The sequence below is a fragment of the Ceratosolen solmsi genome, unplaced genomic scaffold (assembly GCF_000503995.2).
Source record: "Ceratosolen solmsi marchali unplaced genomic scaffold, CerSol_1.0 scaffold30, whole genome shotgun sequence".
Lineage (NCBI taxonomy): Eukaryota > Metazoa > Arthropoda > Insecta > Hymenoptera > Agaonidae > Ceratosolen > Ceratosolen solmsi.
Genome location: NW_011948421.1, coordinates 6,700,079 through 6,727,983, shown reverse-complemented (window position 1 = coordinate 6,727,983; position 27,905 = coordinate 6,700,079). Strand labels below are relative to the sequence as shown.

The window sequence follows — 27,905 nt, the reverse complement described above, 5'->3', positions numbered from 1 at the left end:
AATATTTCGTAAATTATTATTTCAATTGAATTGTTTTATTTAAATTTAATAGTTTACTCATTTTAAATGTTTAAATAAAATTACTATCTATTAATCTCATATTTTACAACTTCATTGTTATTCAAAATTTATAATCATTGATATATTTTATTTCGAACTGTAAATATTTTTTTACTTTTATAAATTTAGAAGGAAATAAAAATATTTATAAATTATAATCAATAAATTCATTTATTTTACTTGTTTGGATATTAAAGTAATTAATTATACATGAAGTTATAATATACAATTTTAATTTTATTTATGGCTTGATTTTTTATGTATATTAGGTATTTGACATAAGTTTTTCTTTATGTAACAAGTATTGTAAAGTTATTTTTTTGTAAAGTGAATTTTAATATTTTTTAGTATTTTTAGTTTTGGTTTTACGATTAGATTTAATATTCTTAGTCTTCGTTATTTTGGTTTTAACAAGTTTATCATTTTCAATTTTATCATCAGTATCATCTGAAACTTCTTCATCACTTTTAAAATAGTCTTCAGTTAAATCATCAGGAACACTTTTTTTTTTTATTTTATGTGAACTATAAAATAAAGTGCTTTTATTATACATTTTTGTAAATGCAGATTTTGTTTTACTGTCGATATACTGCATTGGATCCTTTGTATGTGGCCATTTAGTAAGCTCTATTAGTGAATCTAAATTTTCTTTTGTTAAATTATATTTATTCATAATATTGACGGCTTGATAAACACCTTCTATTCCTTCAATAATCATAGGTCTAATAATGGAATCAACTAACATTTTCAAATAATCAAGATTGATTGCTTCTTTACTTGCTCCTGTAATTTTACGAGTACGAATTGTAATATCTTGTAATAGTCTATCATATTTTACTCGTTTAGAATTTTTTCCAAACCAACTAGGAAAATTTATTTGTCTATTAAAAAACCCTGACATTATTGATCCTGGTATAACTGAAGAAAAGCAAGCTTGAACTGGCAGTAAATTCCAAGTTTGATTAACTTTAATATTATTTTCAATTGTATCTCCAATTGCTAAACTTTCAGTACAATTTGCTAATTTTTCATGTAGTTGTTTTTTAGAGCCATTTGGTGTTACAATTAAATAATTTTCTTCGACAAAAAGTGCTGCAATATTATAATCATGGAAAAATAGATCACTTTTATCATGAATGCTCATTATTTTATGTTCTTCTGAACTAAATGTTTTACGAACTATATCCCATGGACCCAGTTTCAAATTTTTATATTTAGTTTTTTCTGTATTTTCATTTACTATTTGAGTATTTACTGATAATATCGCTATATGATTAATAACTTGACGTATATCTTGATTCGTTGATTGAATTATGAGAGTCAATTCTTCTGGCTTAACTTTAATACTTTCTTTGAAACAAAGTGACATCATTGCAGCTCGAATTTGTTCTAATCTTGGTTTTTGAAAACGTAAATCAAATGTATAATTAGCTAATGTTTTCATTTTCTGATTATTTCGTTCATTGCATATACAAATGATAGGAACTTCTGTAGATTTTATTAAAGCTATTAGCTCTTGTATTCCCCCATAATCTTCATTTCCTGCCATTCCATCTACTTCATCCATAAGCAATACATGTTTCGGAATTATTTCATTTTTTTTTGAAGTATTTTTAAAATAGGTTTTTATAGTTTTATTGAATAAAATAGCAGAAATTTCTTCTTGTAAAAGTTTTTTACTTCTTGTATTTGAAGCATTAAATTCTAATATTTCATAACCAAGCTGAGCACAAACAACATATGCAGTAGTTGTTTTACCAATACCAGGTGGTCCTGATAAAAGAACTGCTTTATAAATTTTTCCCATGTCATCTTGTGATGAATATTTAAGTTTAGAAGTTTTAGAATTTTTAACATAGTTTTTATTCCAGTTTGTAAGCCAATATAGTAATTTTTTTGCATTACTTTTTTCACTATTTTGACCAATTATTTGTTTTAATTCTTTAGGTCTATATTTTTCCACTAATGCTGTTATATAATTAAGATTAGATTCTTGTGTGTTTATAAATTTCTGACTGATTAGAGGTAAATCAATTACATTTTTATTTTCTATTTCCATTTTATTACTTTTATTTATTCTATATTGTCTCAATAATTCTTCCTTCTTTACTTCAGTTTCAACTTCAAAACATTTTGTGGATATAGCAATTGTATTGGATTCATCTTTGGGAGACAAATTTTTAGTTTTTATAGGTTTTTCAGACCTTTCAAGAATACAATTTGATATTAAACAATCTACATTTACTTCTAATGTTTTAACATTTCCAATAGTATTTTTTAGAGACAAATTTTTTTTATTTTTTATGTCTGTATTATTTTCATTTTCACTACAATTTGAAGAGCATAATTTTTTATCCTTTGTTTTATCAACAGAATTGATAGACAATTGTATGGTTTCTAAACCTAATGGTCTTGTACGTATTAAATCTAATAAATCATCTTCAGTTATTTTTTTAATTCCAAGACTTTCTGCCTTTGCTAATTTAGAAGGTCCAGGTTCATCTCCTATGATGATATAATTAAGTTTCTTTGATACCGAATGTAAAATCTTGCCACCATACTGCTTTATAATTTTTTCTGCTTCATTACGTTCCAATGACTCTAAAACTCCTGTAATCAAAAAATTAAGATTAACAAGGCATTGATCAGCTCCTTGTGGTATTTCCTTTGAACCTGGATTTTTAGCTCCACCTCGATTAAGATAATTACGATACAAAATGGAATTATGTATTTTCTGTTCAACCTTTTTTTTAACAATATCATTATAATAAATATCTGATATTTTCTTGGGTGATATATTTGATTTAGTTTCTTTTTCATCTACTAATGTTGTATTTAAAATATTTTTTATTTCGTTCTCTTTTAATGTATTATCTTTTAAATCAAAATATTTATCATGTTTTAAATGATATAAATTGTTCTGTTCGTTAAAATTTAATATCTTTTTTTCTTTATTGTTTTCATTGATTTGATAATTACTACAAGAACCATTCTTACAGTTTAAACATTCACAATTTTTTTTTCCAAATTTTAAACATGATTCACTTTTAATAGTAGACAAATATTCATCTTCAATTTGTGACGTGTCTAATTGGTTCAAAGTAGCATCAAAATCATCATATTTGCTAATAAAATCAGCTCGACATTTTAATGTAGGCATTTTATTTACTTTCTTACGATATTTATTAATTTTAACTGCGTTTAATCTTTTCACAGGTTGCTTATTAAGAAATTCTTCAGATATGTCACTTGTATCTAAAAATTCTTCTAAATTTTTCGAGCACAAACTCTCAGTTTGAACTTTTTTCTTTTTCTTATTAAAAACATCAGTCTCATCTTCATCCGAAGATATTGTACGTTTTTTAAAATGTGATTTAATATCATGTTTCTTTTCTTTAATTTTATTTTTAATAAGATTATTATGTATCTCTTCATAGTCGGAAATAACATTCTCTTCACACCGTTCATTTTTTGTGATTTTTTTTTCTAAACTTTGCTTAGAATTAAGAAAATAAGATCTTATATCTTGAGACATTTTGTTTATTACACTATGTTATTTTAATTGAATTTAAATATCAATCTCTACAAATGAAAATTGTTTGGTTTTTTATTCATTAAAATTGTTATTATTTATATTTCAAAGATGTTTATACATCATTTTAAAATTTTACGGCAGAATTATTTGTGGAAAGACTTTTCACATTTTGTTATGATTAAACGTGTTGGATTTTTTTAAGAAACTCATCTTAATTACGCGGGAGAAAAATATCTGTAAAAAATTCTTCTGCTCCACCAGCGATAATGTAAAATATAGATTAAAATATAATAATTGGTTATGTTTATTAGCGAAGCTAGTCAAGAGTGATCATAACTATAATTAATAGTAGGCTAGCGCCACTTGCGAAAAATCGAAGAAGTACATTATAGCGATAACTAAGAAGAATACGAAAAATAAGACAAAAAGGAAAAAAAAACGTGTATACGTAGCTTTTTAGAAAAAAAATATTTGAGTAAGACAGATTCTAAACGAGGAATTACGAGACAAAATTAACTTAAAAAAAAGTAGAACCTTTACCTATTGTAACACAAAAACTTAGCCTATTTTTAAAACTATTATTTTGCATCCATAAAAAAATGAATGTAAATATATATTATATTTTCATAATCATATTATATACATTTAACAATAAACTAAATGATTGGTTGTTACTTGTGCAGTACGTGACTTTGAAAAAATCTTATAAAATATAAGAAATTAAAAATTTACAAATAGTGATGTTATTATATAATAAAGATTTTGATACTTTTATGCCAATGCCAGAGAAAACTTTCAAAATAAACATCTGTTTTTCTTTATTGCTTATATCTTATGGTATTATAATTAGTTTTTACCATTTTATTTACAAATTAATTAATTTTAATTTTTAAAATTAATAGTAAAGTTATTATCATTTCCGATAAAATGCTAAAATATTTATTTTTCATCGAAGTTATAGCTATACAAAATATTCTTATTTTAAACGTTATTGATTTAAAAAATATTATTTCATGTAATTATGCATATAGGTATAATAAAAAATAGAAAAATTTTTTGTAAATTTAAAAAACATTTGTATAAAATTTTGATTTTCTTATTTCTAAATTTTGAACGTGTATCATAATACGCAATATTTATTTATTCAGAAAATGAAAGAACACTAATTTGAATTGTGTGCTATGCGATTAATGTATAGTGACCTACAATGATTTACCCATTTTAATTTGGGCTGCTAGGGACACGCAATGCTCGCGCTCCCCAAATCATATATATATATATATATATATATATACATGTGTATTGCACGGTGTAACATTTATGCTGAGATATGTTACAAATTTCACTAATGAGTAAGACAACAGCGTTACAATCTTTTTTTTAAATGTTGTATTTCGCAAGGTTTATTACAACATGTAATTAACTACTATTTTCATAAGTATATTAACGTCGTAAATACTATAATCTAAAATATATAAACATATTTATCTAACTTTTACTTATATTTAAATAAAATGATTTTAATTGGATATGTTTAATTAGATAGTTAAGTTATTAAGTTATATTTATAAAAATATTTGTTTATATATCAATTCAAATGTGATACTGCAATAATAAATAAAGTATTATAAGTGTACTTTTTTGCATAAAAAAAAAGAAGAAAAAGATTCGCATGTATATATATATATTTATATATACATATATATAAATACAAATTATATTTATATTTTCATTTTATAGATGAATTTATTTAAATAATAATTTATTAGTAATTTTAGATTTTTAATTAAAAATTATTTTTTATTTTTATCAGTTTGTTACATAATACTTTATTTACTTAAATTTTATTTATAAAAATAAATAAGCTGATTTTTTAAAAAATTTATCTCAACTGGTTGTAAACCTTGCTCGAATTGCTACTTTCGCTTGTCCATCTAGTGTGAATAGTTTCTTATATGCTTTTGAGTAAATTTTGAATGAAATTTAGTATCTCATTGGAATTTGATAATTTTTAATTTCAAATCGAATTGTAATTATAGCAGCATAGAATTTCTTATTTCTTGAAACTACGTATATTTAATGTCACTTACCCGAAAAACTCAAGTATTTATTTTTGATTATCACCATTATTATAACTAAATTTTTAATAATTGCATATATATTAATATAATAAATGATTTTGATGTAAAAGTATTATTTATTTATAAATACATGTAAATTTTAGCAATGGGGTACTTTTGCTCGCATGTGGCATATATATGATGCAACATGGCAAGATCCATATAAAAGTGCAGTATTAATATCACACTATTTAAGAGGAATATACAAACCAATTTATCATCCTACAAGTATGAAATTAATTTATTTTTAATAAAAGAAATCAGTAAAAAGTATAAAAATGATCAAATATACTAGAACAGATTAAATTAAAATTATTATTATTGGAAATTGTGTTTAATGTATATTTTATTTTTTAGATGATTGTGGTGATCATGTTGTTATTATAAACAGTAATGAAATTGCTCTTAGAGGAGATGAGTGGATTAGACGTGTTTATTTTCATCACACTACTTATCCTCAAGGTGCATCATGGACAAAGGCTTGGGAACTGCATAAGAAAGATCCAACAATGGTTAATATAAAAGTTTTACAAGAATTAAAAAAGATAATTGAAAATATTAAAATTTAATGTTATTATATACAAACAAAAATTTGAATATTTAATATTTTTTAACAACCTATTTAAGTAGTTAAATAAACTTAATTAATCACAAATACTTAAAGCATATTTAAAATATTTTTGTTTAATTTTAATTGAACATATCAATTTTATTTTTGAATATTAAACAACTATTAATTGTAAGGTTTATTTTTTCAGATTATACAAAAAGCAGTATATAGTGTTTTAGGAAATAATCTAACACGTAGAACTACTATGCAACGTCTTCATGTATATTATGATAATAATATTCCAGAGAAAATTAAAGAAAACCTTAGTAATCAAATAAAACAACTTAGGCCTGTCCCAATTAGACTCGATCATATTTCCCAAGAACAGCTTGAAAATTTTCCACAAATTATAAATTTACCAGCACATTATGTATTACATTAATTGTATAAAAATAAAAGATAGATGTATTTTTATTTATAGATATTTAATTTACTTTTCAAAATACAAATATAATTTCACAATATAACTAATACAATGAAAATAAGTATTATTTTCTACAGTTAGGTAGAAGCTATTTACTACTATAATTTTAAACTATCCAATTTATATTAATTATTTTAAATAAATTTAGTCCCTATTATTTTGAGTTACTAAGTGTAAATCTTTTGCTACCATTTCACGTGCAACATACATCATTTTATCTTTATGTGCCAAATAAGTATCGATTGCCTGTTGACGCATTTCTTTCCAAGCATATACATCTCGAAATAGTGGACGTACAAATTTCAATCTACCTTGAGATGTAGCAAATTCTAAGGCTGTGGATACCTTGGGTTTCCATCTAGATTTTAAGCTTAGTCGTAACCATTGAAATCTATATCATAAGTTTAATATTAATTGTAAATATAAAAATAATGTGGTTTGGAATTCTTAATATATAAATTATATTAATATATTAATCTTTTATTTAAAATTCTTTTTTTATTTATATAAAATTTATGAAATCAACATTATTTTCTTAAAGGACTAATAAAATATTGTATTAAGTATAATGTATAATTATTGAAAAATATAATAAAATAAAGTACCGTATTTCTGAATTTTGCAAATTGTCAAAATTATAGAGTTTATTCATTAATATCATTTGTTCAATTGATAGTGTTTTGTTGCTTAAAACTAACTCAGTTAAGAAAGCAATTTTTTGATTGGATGTCCAGTTATCTATGTCATTTTTGCTAAATGATGCAATTCTATCACCTGTAATCCATTTACTAACTAAGGCCATGTATTCATTGGTTAATGTAGTATCATATTTTGGAATTACTGGTGGTTCACCAGGTTCATTAAACCAAGCAGCCCAATTTACTGTGTTTAAAATCTGAAAATATTTTCATCTACATTTAATTTTTAGAATTATAAAATAATAATAAATATTGATTAAGATTTACGTCAGTTTTTTTTGAAAAATACTTGTATAAATAATCTTTCCATTGCATTGTATTTAGGCTTTTATATTTAAATGTATTTAAATAATTTTGTAAAAAGGGTTCAAATACTTCAGGTCCTCCAAGTAATTCTTCCAAATAAAATAAAAAAGTGTGACCCTTTTCATAAGGTATAGATCCAATTGCATTATCTGGATCAATGTTAGTTAAATTAATTACAAGATTTGTAAGAGGATTTGTATTTCCAAGGATATTGATCTATAATATTAGTTTTATTTTACTTAAAAAAAATTTGACTATTAAAATGTAATTGTATAAATCTTAATTATACTTCGTTTTTTAATTGTTGAAGTCCCATTAATGCATTAAAATGTCTCACTTTCCACCCATACATTCTTCCAGCTATTTTTCTTTCAATAAATACTGTAAAACCTTCATTTAACCAAATATGTTCAAAATTTGCATTAGTTACTAAATTGCCAGTCCAACTATGAGCTATTTCATGAGCGACTACATTGGCTAAAGATTGATCACCAGCCAGTAAAGTTGGAGTGACAAATGTAAGGCATGGATTTTCCATCCCTCCAAATGGAAAACTTGGAGGAAGTATTAATAAATCATATGGACCTATCAAATTGCTTTTTATATTATATTGTAATAACATAAAATCACAGATTAATTATATTTTAATATGCAATTTCACTAAAAAAAAGTATAATTTTCAAGTACAACTTTTAATTTAGGAAATTTTTATAAGCCAAAATGTCATTAATCCATTCATGATATATTTTGTTGATTTAATAACCAAATAAAAATGTTAATTATAGATCTCCTTAGATTGAAAAAAACTAAATGTGTTTTTATTAATATTGTTTTCAATAGAAAATTCTACTTGTTTATATTTTTTTAAAATAGAAAGTATAAAATTCAATATCTTTATTTATACGTATCAAATGTTTAAATGTTATATTTATATAAATAACCATTTTTCATCTATTTTATTTTAACTACATTTGAAAGTATCTTAATTCTGAATTCAATAAGTTTCAACTACTAATATAAATTTTACCCCAAACATATGGACCACAGATTTCTTCTGCTGTTTTTAGCATAATTTCAGTTTCTTCAAATTCATATGCACTTTTATCAAGTAATTCTTGTTCAGTCCATACTTTTGTACGTGGACCTATTTGCTTACAAACTATAGCACCAACAGCTATTGCTATTAAATAAGACGGAATGGGTATTGGTTGATGGAATTTATGTACTTTTGTTGCATTATTTATGTTTTCTATGTCATCTTTTATTGCTGACATTAAAACATTTAATTCTGCTGCAGCAATTATCTGCCATAAAATTTATTATATTTTATTATAATTAAAATTGTATCATATAAGACTACAAACATATATTACATTTGTATTTTCTGAATATACTGTTTACAAAATAATAATTGCAAATAATATATTACATTGTAATTCTGAAATAATATGATGTGGTATAATGAATATTAATTTAGCAATTATATAAAAGGCTATGAAATAAAAAGCAATAAAATAAAAATAGATTCCATAATCAATTTTAAATTTTTTTGGAAATTTAGTAACTATATTGAATATAGGTCAAATTTATTTTTTATATTAAATTGTATAAATTTTATCAATTGCTATTTAATACCTTATTTATATACTAGGCATCACATTTAAATAACTCGCATACAAATTTACTTAAAATTATGAACTAAGTATATTAATTGCAAAATTGGTTTCATGTTATTATTTTCATTAATAGTAAAATTATTTACGCAATATACTTAAAAATTTTTTTTAATATATTATTATATATGGTAAAGTATTAATTTATTATGTTTCTAAACTCTATGAAAATAAACTTAAATTAAATAATTTAAAATTTTATTTAATTTTTAATTTAATATTAAAACTGAAAGATTGAAGCATCACTTTATGTTTATTGTATAATTCACATTAATGTATTGTATACAAATTGGATTACTGTTTTGTATTATTTTTTTATAAAATATCAATTTAATTAGTCGAATTAATTTTTTTTTTTTAATAAAATAAAAGCTATATTAAACAAAAACTAAATGATTCTAATTTATGTTAATGAAACATTACCTCAGCTGAATAAGTAAATTTAACATATGGTGTATCTTGACATGGCAACATAGATCTTGCATGAACTGCCTAAATGTAAACAAATTTTTAAATAAATTTTATTAGATATGAAGTGACATTGATTAATTTAGAGAGTGATTCATTCTAATCATAATTAAATTGATTTCTTATCAACAAATCATAGATTATAAATATTCAAAATTCTTGATATTTGTTATAAAGAATGTTGAATGTTTTTATTTCATAATAAATTATTATACATAAAGCTGAATTAAAAATTAAAAAAAATGAAATCAATAAAGTTCAATATATTGTAGTCATCATTTTTAATTAAAACATTACTACCTAAAAAACTTGTATTATATTTGATGATATAAAATAGATAAAATTTTACATTATATACATTTCATATTAAAATTGAAAGTAAAATATTATCTATAAAATATAAAAAAAATTACTAAATTTATTGTAAGCATAGGATTAATATTTAATATCCTCTCCATATCAAATGAATATAATTTCAAATTTATAAATAAATAATAGCATTTAAATTTTATTACCTGATTTTGAGAAAATACATATGGATATTTTCCACCTGAAGTTTGTTCAGGTGAAAGCCATTGCAGTGCAGTTGATTCTTGTGATGTGCGGTAATCAATTTTAATTTTGTATCTAGAATAAAATATTATGTGAACCCTTATCATCCGTTACAAGTACCAATTTCTTATATGATGAATGCATATATGTATTTACTGTTTTATGCATAAATAAAAACAATGAATTATTTAATTCTTATTGTACTGAACTTTTTTTTTAATATAGAGATTATATGTTTTCTAAAAAAAGGTTTTTTAAACATTTATTACAATTAATATTTTTGCTATATATTACACTATAAAAAATTATGATTATTAATAATTATGATTTATATACATATATACATATACACATGACTATATATATATATATAAAATTATATACTAAATATTAATTTTAAATCCAGTTTCACATAAAACTAAAATACTATAAGTATTCCTAAAATAATAATATTTTAATTTATATATTAATATATAAGAAATTTTCATGAATTATAATAATAAATCAATAATAATGAGAATTATATTAATTAATTTACTTTATTTTGCCACAATCTATAATAGGTGTAGTTGGTAATTTAATACTAAGTTTTGATCCATAGTCAACACCTTTTTCTACACAGTAATCAAGTCTAGATTTGTCAATTACATTTATAATTGATAACAAAACTAGGTCTTGCACATCTAAAATCTAATCAAAATATATTTAAAAAAAAACTGTTTACAATATAATTTATTATAATTAATATATTTATTTGTATTAATATCATATCATCAAGCATACCAAAATATCTGTTTGTTCTTTTTGTTCGATATCGAGTATAACACTTCCTTGAAATATTTTCCTTTTAAAATTAATTTTTGCATTTATATGTATATGATTAATAACTGCCAAATCTAAAATACAAATTACATCAAATCATTTTAAATTGAAAAATTTATTACATTAAAATAATTATTATAAATTTAAATTATAATTATTATAAAATTAAAATAACATTAAAATATATATCGTAAGTATACAGAAATAATATTTTTGACATATTAAAATAATCTTAATTATTATATCACAATCTATTGATTAAAATAAAATATTTAAAAAATCATAAAATAAAATCAAATAGTAGTTAAATTAAAAGTTAGTTATGTAAATTAAATCAATATTAAAATTATTATTAAAACATTAATGTTAACAAAGTTTGTCAAAAAATGCATTCTATATTGTAAAATTAAAATAATTACATACCTGGACGAGAAAATGAATTAGGGTCGGTTAAACTTAAAGCCATATTCAAAATCTAATTAAGATTAACAATTCCTTATAACAAGATAATTAATTATTTCAAGGGGATATCACATTTCAGATTGCACATTAATGTTATTTTTTACATTTCTAATAAAAGTATGTAATTGTTATTTTACAATACAATGTACATTATACTATTTTATATACTATATTTATTGTAATTACTATACTATATTTTATTCTAATTATAAAAGTTTAAAAATCTACATAAGTCTACAAATTTTTTATGTTATAACTATTTAAAACAGAAATGGAAAAATATAAACAAGGAAATTTTTGACATATTACTATACAAGTGTTATGGGGATATGAAAAACCGTTTTGACCTTTAAAAATATATAATACTCTCAAAAAAGTTTTTAAATCAGGAATTAATACAGATCATTGTGATAAGCTAATCGAGGGTACTCATAACTGTTGTTAATAGTATGCTACCGCCACTTACGAAAACTCGACGAAGTACATTCTAGCGATAACTAAGAAGAATACGAAAAATAAGACAAAAAGTAAATAACATGTATAAGTCGCTTTCTAGAAAAATTATAATTAAATAAGACTGATTCTAAACGAGAATTACGAGACAAAATTAACTTAAAAAAAAAAGTAAAACCTTTACCTATTGTAACACAAAAACTTAGCCTATTTTTGAAACTATTATTTTGCATTCATAAAAAAATTAATGTAAATATATATTATATTTTCATAATCATATTATATACATTTAACAATAAATTATAATATCGCGATTAGAATATTTAACATCCACATAAGAATGACATAAAACAAAACTTTTTTATAATATTATTAATACATGTTATGTTATTTTATATTTTATAAAATCGACTATTACATTTATATTAAAAAAATTTTTTCTTTAGCAATATATAGTAAAGACAAACAAGTAATTTATTTCTTGTTATATTTTCCAAAGCATCGATTTTTACTTTTAAAATATAATATAAACGACAGATGTAAAATGTGATTGGCTGTGTTACTTGTGTAGTACGTGACTTTTAAAATATCTTATAAAATATAAGAAATTAAAAATTTACAAATAGTGATAAGTTATTATATAATAAAGATTTTGATACTTTTGTGCCAATGCCAGAGAAAACTTTCAAAATAAACATCTGTTTTTCTTTATTGCTTATATTTTATGGTATCATAATTAGTTTTTACCATTTTATTTACAAATTAATTCATTTTAATTTTTTAATTTAATATTAAAGTATACATAATTAAGACAAGCCGTATATCGTATACATTTTATAATTTAAAACTATTATTTTAACAGTGTTTGATTTACTTATTTTTCGCGCGTTTGAGAGCACCAATCATAGTGAATTCTTTTGTGCATCAGTGATCAAATCTATGTACAATTCCTATTAGCTTTTCTGAATGTGCTATTTTATGATATAGATCAACGTCAGGTAGACTGTTTTTAAGGAAAGTCATCTATTTTTATTATTATCATCATTACATTTTTAATTTACACGTAATAATATGATATTGTTCATTTATTTATTTTTTTTAATGTAATAATATTTTTTGTATTTTTGTTAAGTTCTGTTTTTATTTCCAAGGTATTTAATGTAGGTTAAGTGTCGTCATTTAATGAATATAAATTTATAAGTAGTAATTCCATTAATTATTAATTATAACAAAACTGGTTTTGTTAACGTAATATTTTATTAATTGTATTTTTATAATTAGAAATGTTTTTTATTGTTTAATTATTATGAATTGTAGCTGAACAATGGGTAAACGGAATAATATGATACCTAATGGCCATTTTCATAAGGACTGGCAGCGTTTTGTTAAAACGTGGTTTAATCAACCTGCTCGTAAATATCGTAGGAGAACAAATCGCATTAAGAAAGCTCGAATTCTTGCTCCAAGGTACATTATTAACTTTGAAATCTAATTAAAATATTAAAATATTTTAATTTATTATAGACCTGTAAATCTACTAAGGCCAATTGTACACTGCCCCACTTTTCGTTATCATTCTAAAACTAAGGCAGGGAAAGGTTTTACTCTTGCTGAATTGAAAGCTAGTGGTCTACATAAGAAATTTGCAAGAACAATTGGGATTGCTGTTGATCCAAGAAGACGTAATAAATCTGTTGAAACTTTACAGCAGAATGCTCAGAGGCTAACAGAGTTTAAAGCAAAATTGATTCTCTTTCCATTAAATGAAAAGAAGGTATAATAATCATCTATTCTCAAATTATATAAAATTTTGAAGTATGAAATTGAAATTTCGAAAAATTGAGAGTAAGCTTTATGATTTAAAAGTGTTTTATTTAAGATTGTTTAATAATCATTAAAAAAGCTTTAAAATAAAATAAAATTATGAATGTTTTATATTAATATAGATTTAATAATTCATTGTTTCTTCATTATTATTTAATAAATTAATTAATATAAAGAAATTAATAGATTTTATCATACTTTATAATGATTGTGTTTTTTCATTTAATTTTTAGACACTAATAATAAATCCTACTTAAAAATTTTGTATAAATACAGTTTCTTAAAAGAAAGTAATTGAGAAGCAGATCCTTCAATTTACTCAAAATCATGTATTTTAAAATGATATTTTAATTTTATTTGAACAATTTTTATAGCTTAAAAAAGGCGAAGCAACTTCTGAAGAGTGTAAGATTGCTACACAAGTGAAAGGTGAAGTTATGTCTCAAGGTTTGCATCAAACACCAGCCAAAATCAAAGCTCGTGTTATCACTGAAGATGAGTTGAAATTTAATGCTTATATTACATTACGTAAAGCTAGAACTGATGCAAAATTAATTGGCATCAGAGCTAAACGTATTAAAGATGCAACAGAAAATCCTGATGATGTAACAAAAGTTTCTAAGGATAAAAAGATTAAAAAATAAACTTGTTTAAAGTATGTATAATAGAAATAAAATTTCTATCAGTAGATTTTTAATGACTATTTATTCACTAATAATAAATTATTTAAATTTAATAAAATTATATATAAGTTTATTGAACTAAAGTATAATTTCGCAGAACCTAAATATAATCATTGATTTATATATATAGAACAATTTGTAAGGTGATTAGAAAAGCTAAAAGAAACACGTACATGAATTATTAATATATAAACAATATATCTTTTATGACTATAATTGTTATTTTTATGAATTAAGAATTCAGAATTAAGTGTCCTAATTAAAACATACTTTCAATTAATTAGTAATATATTCTAAACTGATATTCATATAATTTTATTTTACAAGTTAGAAAGATACTTAATATCTTCAAAATAATTACTTAGATCATAAACATACTTCCCAGTTATTAGAATACAGTAATTACAATTGACGATAAAAGTCTTTATAATATAAAATATAACAAGAAAACTGTTTTGTGTTAACCTTTAAATTAACCTTATTGTTATGTTTTAAATAAGTAATTACTGCTTGAATTATTAGTTACATCATTAGAGTAAATTTAATATTTTTATTGAATAAAACCATCTTAACATCATCTTACTTATTTGTAAATTATTTTATTAATTTGAATAGTCCTACTGTTATAAGACAGAGGTATCATCCAACTGAGAGTAGAAGGATAACCTAAGTCTAATAGTATATATATTTATAAATATATTATACTATAATATAATTGATTCACTGGAACACACGTTTTCTACTATAAAATGATCAGAACTTGATTTGTATGTTTTTTATCAATTAAGAGTGTGATATAGAAATTGCAATCAAGTTATAATACCCCAATAATTTCGCTTTTTGGTAAAATTATATATTAATTCATATTAATATTATTTTTAAAAACTTGAGAATATAACATAATATTAAAACATATTTTTTAATTTTTCTTTAACTTAACATAAAACTTTATGAAGTAATTTAAAAATACTAATATTGTAAAAGAAATAAGATTTTCTTATAAAATATGTTAAAAAATCTGAGAATAATAGATGTACTGAAATAATGTAAATTTATTTTTATTTAATACCAAAAACATTGATTTTATGGAATTTTCAAAATTATTAAAATTTTGTAAAATCATATTTGCCTAAAATATATATGTCATTAAATCTAGGTTGAATTATTTGTTTATAAAATTGTAACAAATATGGTGTAATCTATAAAATAAATATTTATATAATTAACATATATCTTTTACATAATATTTTTATATAAATACAATGAATGATACATTATTGTTGTACATTCAAAATAAAAACTTTTTCATTATTATCTTTAAAATATTTATATAAAATTATTATTAAATTGATTTATAAATAAACATACTACTAAATCGTAAGTTTTTTTTATAAATTCATATATTTAGATTATTCTATTAATAATTAAAACAACTCATCAAATTTTTAAATTATTTAATAATTAGTATGTTAAGATTTTATTTTATCTTAGTAAATATAAGGTTTGGTTTTCGTTAACCAATGATATTAAAATTAATTTTTAAACTTCATAAAAAAGTATGTATATAAAATTGTATACTTTATACACAAATGCTGTATTAAAAAAAACTAATGTATAAAATTAACTGGAAAGATTTCATTATTTGTGAAGTTGAATAAAATTAAAATATTTTTTTGTTTTTTAAAAAGAAAATAATTATGAGTGATAATATACATGTTTCAGTATTTGATATTTCAATGATAAAATCAATACGAACAATTTTTATATAGGCAATATTAAAAAATTACTAAAAGTAGATTATGATTTCATTATGGTTGACTGATTGATATGATTGACATTGAATATAAGTAGTCATTAGAAAATTCATGTAAAAAAGGGGAAATATATATATATATATATATCCATAAATTAAATGATTTGAATATTATAACTATTACATAAAAATACTATTTTTATATTAAAAAAATATGTAATCAAGTTTTTATAAATGAAAACGAATAAATTATTATAAATTTTAAAAAATTAATTTTTTTGAATTATCCTACGAGTATAATCTCTTCTATTTGAACATTAAATTTTTATGTATATTATATATAATCATCAAATTATAAAAGTTTAAGTTTTATTACTATCATACATTTGTTCAATTTTTTAATATAAATTTTATATTGTATAATTTTATAATGGAAATAATATGCTTGGTAACACTTAAAAGCTTTTTTATGCCTAATCTTTATTTTCGATAGTTTTATTAAATTGTTACTAAACCTAACACTATTGTTGATTGCTTTTTTTATTATTTTTATACAGAATCATTTTGATCTTGTAGTGTATCATACAGAATTTTAATAGATTCGTAAGTATCGGTACAAGATCAATAATAATACATTCTAATATATGCATTTTGTAATGAAGTTGTTTAAAAAATAAAAATAGTTTTTATAATCATCCATAATTTTATATAATAAAAACTCTTTATAATTAAAACATGTCAACTTCAACTTATTAAGAAATAATTTTATCATATAATTTATTATATATTTTTAATTAATTACTGTACCAACTTATTCCTCTGTACATCTTTATATTATTTCTTCTTTAAATTTTATTAATTTGAATAATCATATAAATGGAATAATTATTGTACAATAAAAGACATTTCCATAAAAACTTATAAGATTTTCTGAAGGTATTCGTCAAATAAAAATATAGCAACTGATGCATCACGATCAAGCATATTTTTAAGGTCAGACGTATGTCCAGCCAGTACACGCACAACATCAGATTGAGATTCCAGGAACTTTTCCTCAAGATAGTGGGCTATTGCAGCATCTTGGTATTTTTTTGCTTGAATATGCAAGCGAAGCCCTTCAGCAGCTAATTGTTTCTGTGAATCAAGAGCTTTGGCAAGACTATGTATTTCAGTTAATTCAAGAACATGGGAATCCTTCTCCTAAAATTAAATCCATTTAATTATTTATGACAATAAATGAATAGGCACATTCGTTTTTCACATATAAGTAATTATTAATCTATGTAATAATTACTTATTTTCGTTATCTCAATAGAAAATTTATAATGAAAAAAACGTCTAATTACAATTAAGAAAGAATATAATATATTGCTTAGGCAGAAATTAAAATAATAAATATACAAAATTAATTTAATTTTGGTATAACTGTAATACACAAATCAAATTTTAATATCACCATTTATTAAATATAGTTATTCAAAATAAAATAATAAATGATCTGAGCAATTGCATAATAATAATAAATGCTTATAAAAATTTTTCAACATTAATAATACAAGCAAATTTATGTTCAATTTTATTAGTTTTTAACAATACAAATATATATTAAAGAGCTAGAAATTTCTAAATGAAATAAAAATTTAATTTGTAATTACATCATACTAAACTGGAATTTTTTATATATAATTAATTCATTTATAATTTTATATAATTATACTATGATAAATATAATAAGTTTATAATTTAATGTATTATATATTTTTTAAAACACCAAATATTATAAATAATTAAAGTATATATTTTAAACTTTCAATAATAATTTATACATACATTCTTTTTAAAATGTGGAAGCTGATTAAAATTCATACTGCCTCCTCTTTTAGTAATATATTTAATTAAATCAATAGACTTTTCCCAAGCACTATCTGATAATTTTCTATAAAGATTTTTAAATCCAACTCTATTTGATTCATAATTTCCAAAATGAGTTGACATTAATAAAAATTCAAAACTAGTCTCTATATGGCCATTGGCATAAGCTTGAAGTTCAATTTGCATAGAATCAATACCTCCATATTTTGCGTTACAATTAGACAGTGTTAAGTCATCTATATTATTAAAATATTAAAAATTTAAATATATATAGAGAGATTATGCTATTTTTATATATTTTATATTGTAAAAAAATTTTAATTTTACAATTTTACTTAAAATAAAATCATGTTTAATTTCCATTTGATAATACCTGATAATACTGATGTAAGTTTTTGGCTACATACATTCTCAACATCTTTGTAACAAAATTCTGCTGAAGTAGTAATTAATACAGCATACAAAACTCCCAATACAAACATTTTTGCTGAAAATTGAATGAAATTTTGAAAAAAATTTTTTTAATTTAGAATATTTAGATTTATTTTTATTAAAGTATGTCAAATATGTAACAATTGATAAATAAAATCAATACTTTTATATTATAAAAATTAACAAAATCTTTTATTTAACAATGTAATTACTTTTAATGATTGTAATATTAAAATATGTTTAAATGTTTAATGAGCATGAAGCTAATTATAAATACAAAAATATTTCTTTATCAAAATCAAATATAACAATTTTTTTTAAATACTTAAAACTTAAAACAACGTAATACTTTGATTAAAAAATATTTTACTTTTACATTAAAATATATTGATAAGAATATAAAAAAATGTAAATGTTTGATATTGTATCTATAAACATTATTAATATATAATAAGCAAATATTTAATTACAAGTAATTATGAAATCAACTAAAACTTTTTAATAATACACTATTAAATTTTTAATAATTTAATAGAAAATAGAATTCAATAAAATTGTTTTGATTTATATTATATAATTACTTCGTTGAAGCATTGTGACTTCATAAAGAAATTTTATTGAATATAAAATCAAACAACGTATATTTTCCTCATTCGGATGCGATGGTGACCTGATAAGGGTAGACAGTAAAAAAATTAAGGATCTAAATATTACCCAATAAATATTTATTTTATATTAATATAGAATTAAAAAAAAATACAATAAATAAATAATATACAAACATTTTTATTAATTCATTCTAAAACATACATACCTAATTATAAAAACAATTTGGTAATTAGGAAAAAACTCTATACTCTCGTCCTGACAATTTGTTAACAATGAAAGTACTTAAAACTCGGACAGTGCTGCTTATTATTGAAACCATTTAAGAAGGGATTTACTGCAGTCGATAATATTTGCGCATGCGTTATAATGCGATGTTGCCGAATTTGCTTTACGAAATTTATCATTACAATTATCTAATATCGTAGTACAATTTAAAATGCGACATAGTGATGAAAATTTGAAGATTTAAATTATCATTCAATAGATAGTTTTTGTATTTTTTGTGATAGTTTAGTATGTAGGAATGAATACAATTGCTATCTTTACCTCTGATCATCGTAATCCTTCCATCAATCCAATGGATGATGAAATGTTTGTTGATTTAATTTAATATATCCTCAGATATACCTTTTAACACTTATATTTTATGCAAGTAATAATTTGTCATATTAAATGTATTATTTATTATTTAAATTTTTATAATGTGTCATAAATAATTCTATAAAATTAATGAGAAGTTAAATTATAAATCCATTAACTGTACTTTAAAAATAATTCTTTATGAATTATACGATATTTAAAACTTATCTAAGCATTTAAGATTTCACGATAATCAATAATTGAAACATTTAAATCAATTAAATAAATAATATAAATAAATTAATAAATAATAACTTTAATTGTATAATGTAAGATTACATCAAATTTTATATATTTTATTTAATTTTAATTAATAGTAATATTTCTTAAAACTAATTTTCTTTGTATAAAACTTAGATTTTAAAAAGGGATTAATATGAAGCGATCAAATAAATTACATCTTGTTTTTTTTCATAAATATAAAAGTCAATGTTTCAAGAAAATATTTGTAAAGTGTTAAAATTATAAACTGTAATCTTAAAAATCATACTTAAATCAATAATAAAACACGAATAAAATATTAATAACTAATATTTAATGATAAAGCAGGCAATGATGTAATGATTAATATTTTAAGACTCAATATTTTGAGCCTATTCCATAAAAAATTTTTACACTATTTTAATTTAAATATAATTAAATGTGTTATTTATTTTTTATATAAAAACAATTACAATAGAATATATTTTTTATTAATTAAATTTTTATTATAACTTACTATTCATTTAATTAATAATTGATTGAATATTAAATGAGATTGTTAAATGTGATTATTAATTTAAAATTTTTGTTGAAAAGTTTTATATAACGTATATTTGTATTGATACAGTAGCAATTATTCCAAAAGCACATCGATTATTACTTATTATTAAATGTCTCTAATATTTAATATTTAAATTAGAATATATTTATTATTATTTACCGAGAATATATGTTTAAATTAAAATAACAAATTTATTTTGCGATTAATCAAAACGTTATTTCAAGAACTTATGCATTATTTAATTTTGTGTAAATTAAATACAACAAAAATGTTATAAATAATATAAAATTGCAGAAGGATAGATATATAAAAATTAGATACACAATCTTATTTTTTGTTTTTGATATCAAATATATTAAATTTAATCGAATAGGTGATAAGATTTGATTGAAATATATAATTACGTAAAAATCCAAATATATAGCATTGAATTATTATTTTAATAAAATATCTACTTTTAACGTTATTATTCAATAAATTTATAAATTATAATCAAATTTATAAATAAGCACATAAATATTTTTTAATTATATAATTTTTATTTCTAAATGAATTTTAAATCCTTATTAAATTTCGTATATTATTTTAATATTCAATAATTTGATACTACTATTCAAATGTATTATTTATTATCTATAAGAGAAGATTAAAAAATATAACGTATCTATAAAATAGTCACATCTTCATGTAATTTTGAAGTATATTTTTTTTAGAATTATTCTTATGTAATTATGTATTATAGAATGTTTACATCATATTTATTAAAAATATGAGGCTGTCATTCATTAATTTAATATTAATTAACTTTATATTTAAATTTCATAAATAGAAGTAATGATATAACTTGAATATATAACTTTTTTATTATATTATTTTATATTAGATAAATTTTAATATTTTTTATTCTCAATTTTGGTATTATTCTCAAATTTTCTTACAAAATTTTATTGGAAAAATGAAGAAGGAAATTATTTTTAATTAATTTTTTCACGTTGCTTACTCTAATTCTTTAATAAATACAATTAAAATGAATTGCATTGGAAACATAAACATATATTAATACAAAAAAAGTTAATATATTATTTATGACATTCTATTTTTACTACAATATTAATTTTTTAATTGAAAATCCTAAAGTACTTTTAGCTATAGTATTAATTTAAACATTAAAATAATAATATATAATAAGCTAAGTGTATGAATTCTGTGCTAATTTTCAAAAATATTTTTAAGTTATTTCTAATATTAAATGATTATTAAAAAAAATAATATAGCAGTAATCATTTTGAAATTTTATTATTTTATTTTTCATTTTAATTATATTTCAAATTAATTTGAATTTATTTTAATCATCTTTGTATAACTGAAATGAATTTTAAGAATGTTGAGCTTTTTTTTTATTTTATCAATTATATGAATGAAATGCAATTAAATTAACACTTTCCTTTCAAATGAAATATTGGATTACTTCTTTATAAAACGTATGATTTTAATAATCGTAATTATCATGTAGAATATCAAAATTTAGTAAATGTAATAATAACAATATTTAAACATATGTACTCTTAATATTTGTATAGTATCATGTAAACAGATTATAAGGTATAGAAAATGTATTCATAAGTAAAATATTATTTTCTATATATAACATTTCTTTATTGTATTGTTGAATGCCCAGTTATTTTATTTTAAAGATTTATTTTGCTTCTTATCATATTTTTGCAATAATTTTTATAACTGAGTCAATCTTAATTATAAGTTATAATTGAATAATGCATTAAAACATTAAATCAAAGAAAATGTTCGAATAGAAACAATTTAATCGAGCATTTTAATTCAAGAATTTTATATATTTTTTTAAATATACATAAAACAAAAATATATTAATGTTGCAAAAATCTTTATAAGTTTATGAAATAATTTGTTAATTCTTTTGCTTAGAATTTTGTATTACATCAGGATAAAGCAAAAGTTCTTCAAATGCTCAGTTTCGCATTTGGAATACTGTGACAGTGCATGGTATAATACGCTTACTACATCGTACAACAATGTGGCAACGCCGGAAATACTAACTACGTCGAATATTTGAGTGATTTTACCCTCTCGCCCCGGAAGGGGTCAAGCGTATATGATTCTTCATATGTATTTCCCCTTCTGCATTCGTAAATATTTTTTCTGCGGTGGCAGCACGACAACGAACTATAAAGACTACAAGTAAAGAACGAACAGTGACGATTGGCGGCAACCACGTCGTTCAGCTACCTATTATATTATATTTATTAAATATTTTTTTCTCAAGTGGTCAGTGACCAAACACAAAGTTATTTGAGTTGAGTTCAAAAAATCATAAATTGCTCTACATCCTCAAGCGTACTTTGAAAGACGTTAGAAGTTAGCCTTCTATACCAGTGTGTATAAAGGTTGCTTCATAACGGGTTAGATATTAAGTTTTGAGATTGTTCATATCTTAATTTTATTTTCTAAACGACAAAAATATAATACTAACCTACGTTATGAAGTTGTTTAACGTTTTTGTACTTGCATTGTCATGCATTGGCATTTGTTCATCTGACAGCTTCAAATGTGAGTACTTTTATGCACATATAAACGTTATACGTAATTAAAAATATTTTTCATTTTTTTTAATATATCATTGAGACATAGAACTCCGTTATTACATTCAAATGTCATCAATCAATTTTAGGTAATTGTAGATAAACAATATTGGAATACTAAGAAACAGTACTTTTCTCCAAATGACCTTGAATTTATTTAAAAACCTTTTTTTTAAATGTAATATAATACTTTTTAAATCATTAATAAATTACTTCTTTCTTATTATTATTTATTCAAAGATTTTGTACTTGAATTTACTGATTAGTGTTTATACTATTCTTATAATTCCAGCATTATTATCTTATTTATCATTTCAATAACTATGTTTTTAAAGATTTATTTGTATCATTTTTTATTTTGCATTAATAGGAAATGAAATGTTTTTATAATTGTAAAAATTATATATATTAATTCTTTAAATAATTTATTTTTCAATTTTTAACAAATGAAGTTATATTAATATATCAGTATATTAAATTATATATATGAAATTCTTGTAAGTAAATGAAATAAAAAAAAGAAATATCTACTTTTTAAACTAAAATCAATATCAGTACAGGTTTCAAATCTAACAAGCAAACATAAATAATAAATAATGTATCATTTAATTTATTCCAAATTGATCACTATATCAACAATTTTTCTAATCATACTTAAAATAGTATCATGAAAAACGAAGATTTAATAATGGTATTATATGCAAATAAGAACATTTATAAAAGATTCATAGAGTACGAATTAAGATATATTAATATATCTAAGGCGAAGAAAATGTATAAAAATATTTCATATTTGAGAAATATTATTTATTGGTTCTACTAACTTTTAAAAAACTACAAATATTTAGTTTGATATGATTCTGGAATTTAATTAGCTTATGTTATCAAAATTAATTTCTATAAATTTATACAATTATCTACTATTAAAAAAAATATAATCTCAAATTTCTGATTTATTTAATGATTTATAAATTTCATAAATATGAAATTAATTTTGACATTGGAATTATTTAAAATAATTAATTTTATTACATATACATGGATAATTTTTTAAGTTTGTATAGAATATATATATATTTTTTTGTAATTTCATGAAAATATTTGTTTATTTAATATTCTATGTAAATGTTTTATCATTATATTTTTTATAATTTAATGTTCAATGATTGTAAGAATTTATCATATATTTGATTCCTTAGATATCCAAATTTTTATCTGTGTGTACATCATGAAATAACATGAAAGAATTATATAAATGGTCACCTAAGAAATAAATTGAATATATTGAAAATAATTTTAACTTATCTTTGTCACTGATAAAAATTTCAATATATTTATAATCTTGTGCGCACTGATAGAATTTTAATCTTGAAGAGCATGTAATAGAATTCCTAAAATTACCTGTTATTTATTTTATGTTTTAAATAGTTATTTAGTACCAAATATTTATTTTCTTCATTAGCAACAGTTTATTTAAAATAAAATTGTTTCAATATATTCAATTTGATTAAGGAATTAAAAAAATATATATATCATTAATTAATTATAATCTTTTTCATTTTATTTGATTAAATTAATTACCAATGTAGATAAATCGTATTTCAGGCACTACAAAACCTGCCAAAATTCCAAAAGAATGGCGAGACATGGTCGTTCCATGTATCAAAATCCTTGAGGCACAAGTAAAAGTTGAGATACAAGCAGCGATGACATATCTTGCCATGGTAAAAAGTTAAGCTACTGTATAAAATTATTTTATAATTTTAATAAAAATATATATTATTTTATTCTTTACTATACTTATAAAAACTTAATCTATCTATTCAACTTTAGTTTTATATAATTTATTAGTTTAAAAAGATAAATATTAAATGTTTAATTTATGAGTCATTTTGTTGACATAAATATTAAATTTAAGTAAATATTTGAAATATCTCAAGATATATTTATAAATTATTTTCTTGTTTGAAAAATGAATATAGCCTAGTAAAAAAAAATACATTAAGATTTCATTCAGGGTGCACATTTTGCACGTGATACGGTCAATCGTCCAGGATTCAGCATGTTTTTCATTAAAAGTGCAAATGAGGAACGCATGCACGCAATAAAGGTCATTGAATATTTGCTTATGCGCGGACAATTGACGAGTGATGTGAGCAATCTTCTTAAGTTCCCACTGCCATCTATTGGGACACAATGGGAAAACGGTGTGCATGCTCTCACTGATGCTCTTCAACTAGAAACACAAGTAACTAGAAATATTCGTGAGATTATCGAAACTTGCGAAACGCCAAAGGACATTCCATTCAACGATTATCATGTGAGTACTATAGATAATTATTATTTATCTTTTTAGGTATTTGAATGATAAAATAATTTTTTAAGTAAAAGATAACCGATACCGATTTTTTTTTAATATTACAATCGAAATTTTTTAAATTAGAGAAAAATTATGTATTGATCATAATGCGTTAATTAACAAGAATTTCTTTATTTAAATTTACGTTAAACTGAAATAATAAACTATTTCAGTTTTTATTAAATTATAATTTTAGATATAAAAATTGTTAACAAATTGTTTTGTTACAAAAATGTGGTAGAATCACAGACATATTTTAACTCGTTAATAAAAGGATTTCTTAAATTTATCTTTGAATACAATGTTTTCTAATATTTATATTCCAGAGATTTTTATTTAATAATGAAAAATATATTGAAGGTAGTTTATTATTCAAAATAAAATATAATTATAGGAATCTTTAACAAAGTATTATTAATCTTTTAAATACATTTTTAATTAGCTAAATCATAGTTTTTAAATTAAACAGTTACTAAATATATTAATATAAATTTAATAATTATTAAGATATATTAATACAAAATTTTTAATGTAGTTGGTAGATTACTTGACTGGTGAATTTCTAGAAGAACAGTACACAGGCCAAAGAGATCTTGCAGGAAAGATCTCAACATTGGGTAAAATGATGGAGTCGCATGGACCTTTAGGAGAGTTCTTATATGACAAAAAACTCCTAAATGGAGAAATATAAAAGAGCTGTTTCAATGCTAATATTATATCTAAAATTATTCCATATAATTATTTAGTTAAAGGTGATATATACCGATTTTCAAAAAAAAATTTATGTATCTGAAAGTTTACGTCTGTGAGTATTTTAGAAAATGCAACAAGTAGTTTTCAATATTAAAAAAATTTCTTAATTTTTCCAATTTATAAGAAAAAAAATGTTATAAATTTTATTAATTTAACTAATATTTATATTTAAGAAATTTGTATACATAACAAATACATTTAAAAAGCGCTTAATAAATTTTGTATTTTTAAAATTACACAATATAAAAATCGGTATAAATCTTCATTAAAATATGAAACATCTTTTTATGAACAAGTTATATTTTATGTTTATTTTCCTTTTTGTCAAATCTTTTTTATAAATGACGTTAAGTATCCATAATTATAAATATATATAATTTGTTATTCTATAATAAAGGGTTATTTACATCATTTACGTGAATGAACTATTTTTTATATTATTAATACCCATATCATAAAATTTTAACTTTAGAATTCAAGACATTTGTATTAACACGAGTATATAAATTAGTAATAATAATTTAATACTTTCTACTTAAATTTATAACCATAATCAAATTTTATTTCAAATATATTAAAAAGTTAATACAAAATTAAGTTTATTCAACTGATATTTTATTTTAATAATTTGGTTGTATTATTTTTTAATATTTTAAACATTTTAAGGTTTTTTGTAAGAAATTAAAATTTTTTTACAAGTAAATTTTCTATAAAAAAAATGTTGATAAAAATACTGTAAAATATAAATTCAGAAATTCAGTATTTAAAACGAAATTAATTTTCCTATATTTAAATTTTATTTGTTTAAAAATTGAAGTTAATTATAATTTATTTTACTATTATAACATTTTAGTAATATATTTTCATATATTCCTCATATGAATAAAAGTATAATAATTAGTTAGTTATATAAACATAAGTGATAGAAATTTATCTGATTGATTAAGTAATTGATAATTTGGGATTCAGTTAACATGATTATTCCTATTTTAATCATTAAATAATCATTTAATATACGAAATAATAAATATAAAAATACATTTCATTGATAATTGTTAATTTTATAACATAATTTTATGCAATCAAAATTATTTGCAGAATCAATTCATTTCACAACATTCGCACTCATACTATATTGTACTACCTTTAAAAATTTAATTAGTAAAATAGTGTTTTGATATTTTTTACTTGTAAAAGACTTATTAAACACTTTACATTTATCAACCTGTTATTTTACTCTATAAAGAGCTTTATCTTTACACATTTAAGAATTTTATTTTTCTTAAAGGCCCAGACAATCACAAAAAAAACTGAAATTTGTAATATGATTTTCGTTTTAAAAAATGTTCAATTTATCAAATTTTTCATATGTTATAAAATTATATATAGATTCAATTTTTTAATAAAATGTTACCTGGAA

The 27,905-nt window shown here is 21.0% G+C and overlaps 6 protein-coding genes across 11 annotated transcripts; 3 read left to right on the top strand and 3 right to left on the bottom strand.

Annotated features, from left to right (window-relative positions):
• Positions 1–394: 394 nt before the first annotated feature.
• Positions 395–3,595, bottom strand: Gnf1 (germ line transcription factor 1). Its single transcript, XM_011498932.1, has 2 exons — positions 2,984–3,595; positions 395–2,845 (listed from the first exon to the last, which is right to left on the bottom strand). Exons 1-2 carry the CDS (start codon positions 3,593–3,595, stop codon positions 395–397), a joined length of 3,063 nt encoding a protein of 1,020 aa, XP_011497234.1.
• A 2,000-nt stretch (positions 3,596–5,595) lies between these two features.
• mRpL13 (mitochondrial ribosomal protein L13) lies at positions 5,596–6,718 on the top strand. Its single transcript, XM_011498659.1, has 4 exons — positions 5,596–5,698; positions 5,820–5,943; positions 6,073–6,227; positions 6,474–6,718. The coding sequence occupies exons 1-4, from the start codon at positions 5,675–5,677 to the stop codon at positions 6,705–6,707; spliced, it is 537 nt and encodes a 178-aa protein (XP_011496961.1). The 5' UTR covers positions 5,596–5,674; the 3' UTR covers positions 6,708–6,718.
• A 57-nt stretch (positions 6,719–6,775) lies between these two features.
• On the bottom strand, positions 6,776–11,793 carry LOC105361469 (leukotriene A-4 hydrolase). 2 transcript variants are annotated; one of them, XM_011498657.1, is made up of 10 exons: positions 11,692–11,793; positions 11,230–11,342; positions 10,985–11,136; positions 10,410–10,521; positions 9,850–9,918; positions 8,781–9,057; positions 8,043–8,338; positions 7,715–7,969; positions 7,355–7,644; positions 6,776–7,140 (listed from the first exon to the last, which is right to left on the bottom strand). In XM_011498657.1, exons 1-10 carry the CDS (start codon positions 11,732–11,734, stop codon positions 6,894–6,896), a joined length of 1,854 nt encoding a protein of 617 aa, XP_011496959.1. In that variant the 5' UTR covers positions 11,735–11,793; the 3' UTR covers positions 6,776–6,893. The 2 variants fall into 2 exon arrangements, with proteins under 2 accessions (XP_011496959.1, XP_011496958.1); XM_011498656.1 differs by lacking the exon at positions 6,776–7,140 and having other exon boundaries at positions 7,612–7,660; positions 7,737–7,969.
• A 1,361-nt stretch (positions 11,794–13,154) lies between these two features.
• On the top strand, positions 13,155–14,697 carry RpL13 (ribosomal protein L13). Of its 5 annotated transcripts, none has more exons than XM_011498653.1 (4): positions 13,155–13,197; positions 13,501–13,650; positions 13,708–13,957; positions 14,382–14,697. In XM_011498653.1, the coding sequence occupies exons 2-4, from the start codon at positions 13,508–13,510 to the stop codon at positions 14,649–14,651; spliced, it is 663 nt and encodes a 220-aa protein (XP_011496955.1). In that variant the 5' UTR covers positions 13,155–13,197; positions 13,501–13,507; the 3' UTR covers positions 14,652–14,697. The 5 variants fall into 5 exon arrangements, with proteins under 5 accessions (XP_011496955.1, XP_011496953.1, XP_011496956.1 ...); XM_011498651.1 differs by having other exon boundaries at positions 13,165–13,246; XM_011498654.1 differs by lacking the exon at positions 13,155–13,197 and adding an exon at positions 13,268–13,347.
• Positions 14,698–17,338: 2,641 nt separating this feature from the next.
• On the bottom strand, positions 17,339–19,648 carry Fer2LCH (ferritin 2 light chain). The gene is made up of 4 exons (XM_011498650.1): positions 19,562–19,648; positions 18,689–18,802; positions 18,274–18,551; positions 17,339–17,643 (listed from the first exon to the last, which is right to left on the bottom strand). Exons 2-4 carry the CDS (start codon positions 18,795–18,797, stop codon positions 17,362–17,364), a joined length of 669 nt encoding a protein of 222 aa, XP_011496952.1. The 5' UTR covers positions 18,798–18,802; positions 19,562–19,648; the 3' UTR covers positions 17,339–17,361.
• Positions 19,649–22,874: 3,226 nt separating this feature from the next.
• Positions 22,875–26,470, top strand: LOC105361464 (Ferritin 1 heavy chain homologue). Its single transcript, XM_011498649.1, has 4 exons — positions 22,875–23,341; positions 24,979–25,097; positions 25,391–25,693; positions 26,268–26,470. Exons 1-4 carry the CDS (start codon positions 23,272–23,274, stop codon positions 26,421–26,423), a joined length of 648 nt encoding a protein of 215 aa, XP_011496951.1. The 5' UTR covers positions 22,875–23,271; the 3' UTR covers positions 26,424–26,470.
• The last annotated feature ends 1,435 nt before the right edge of the window (positions 26,471–27,905 follow it).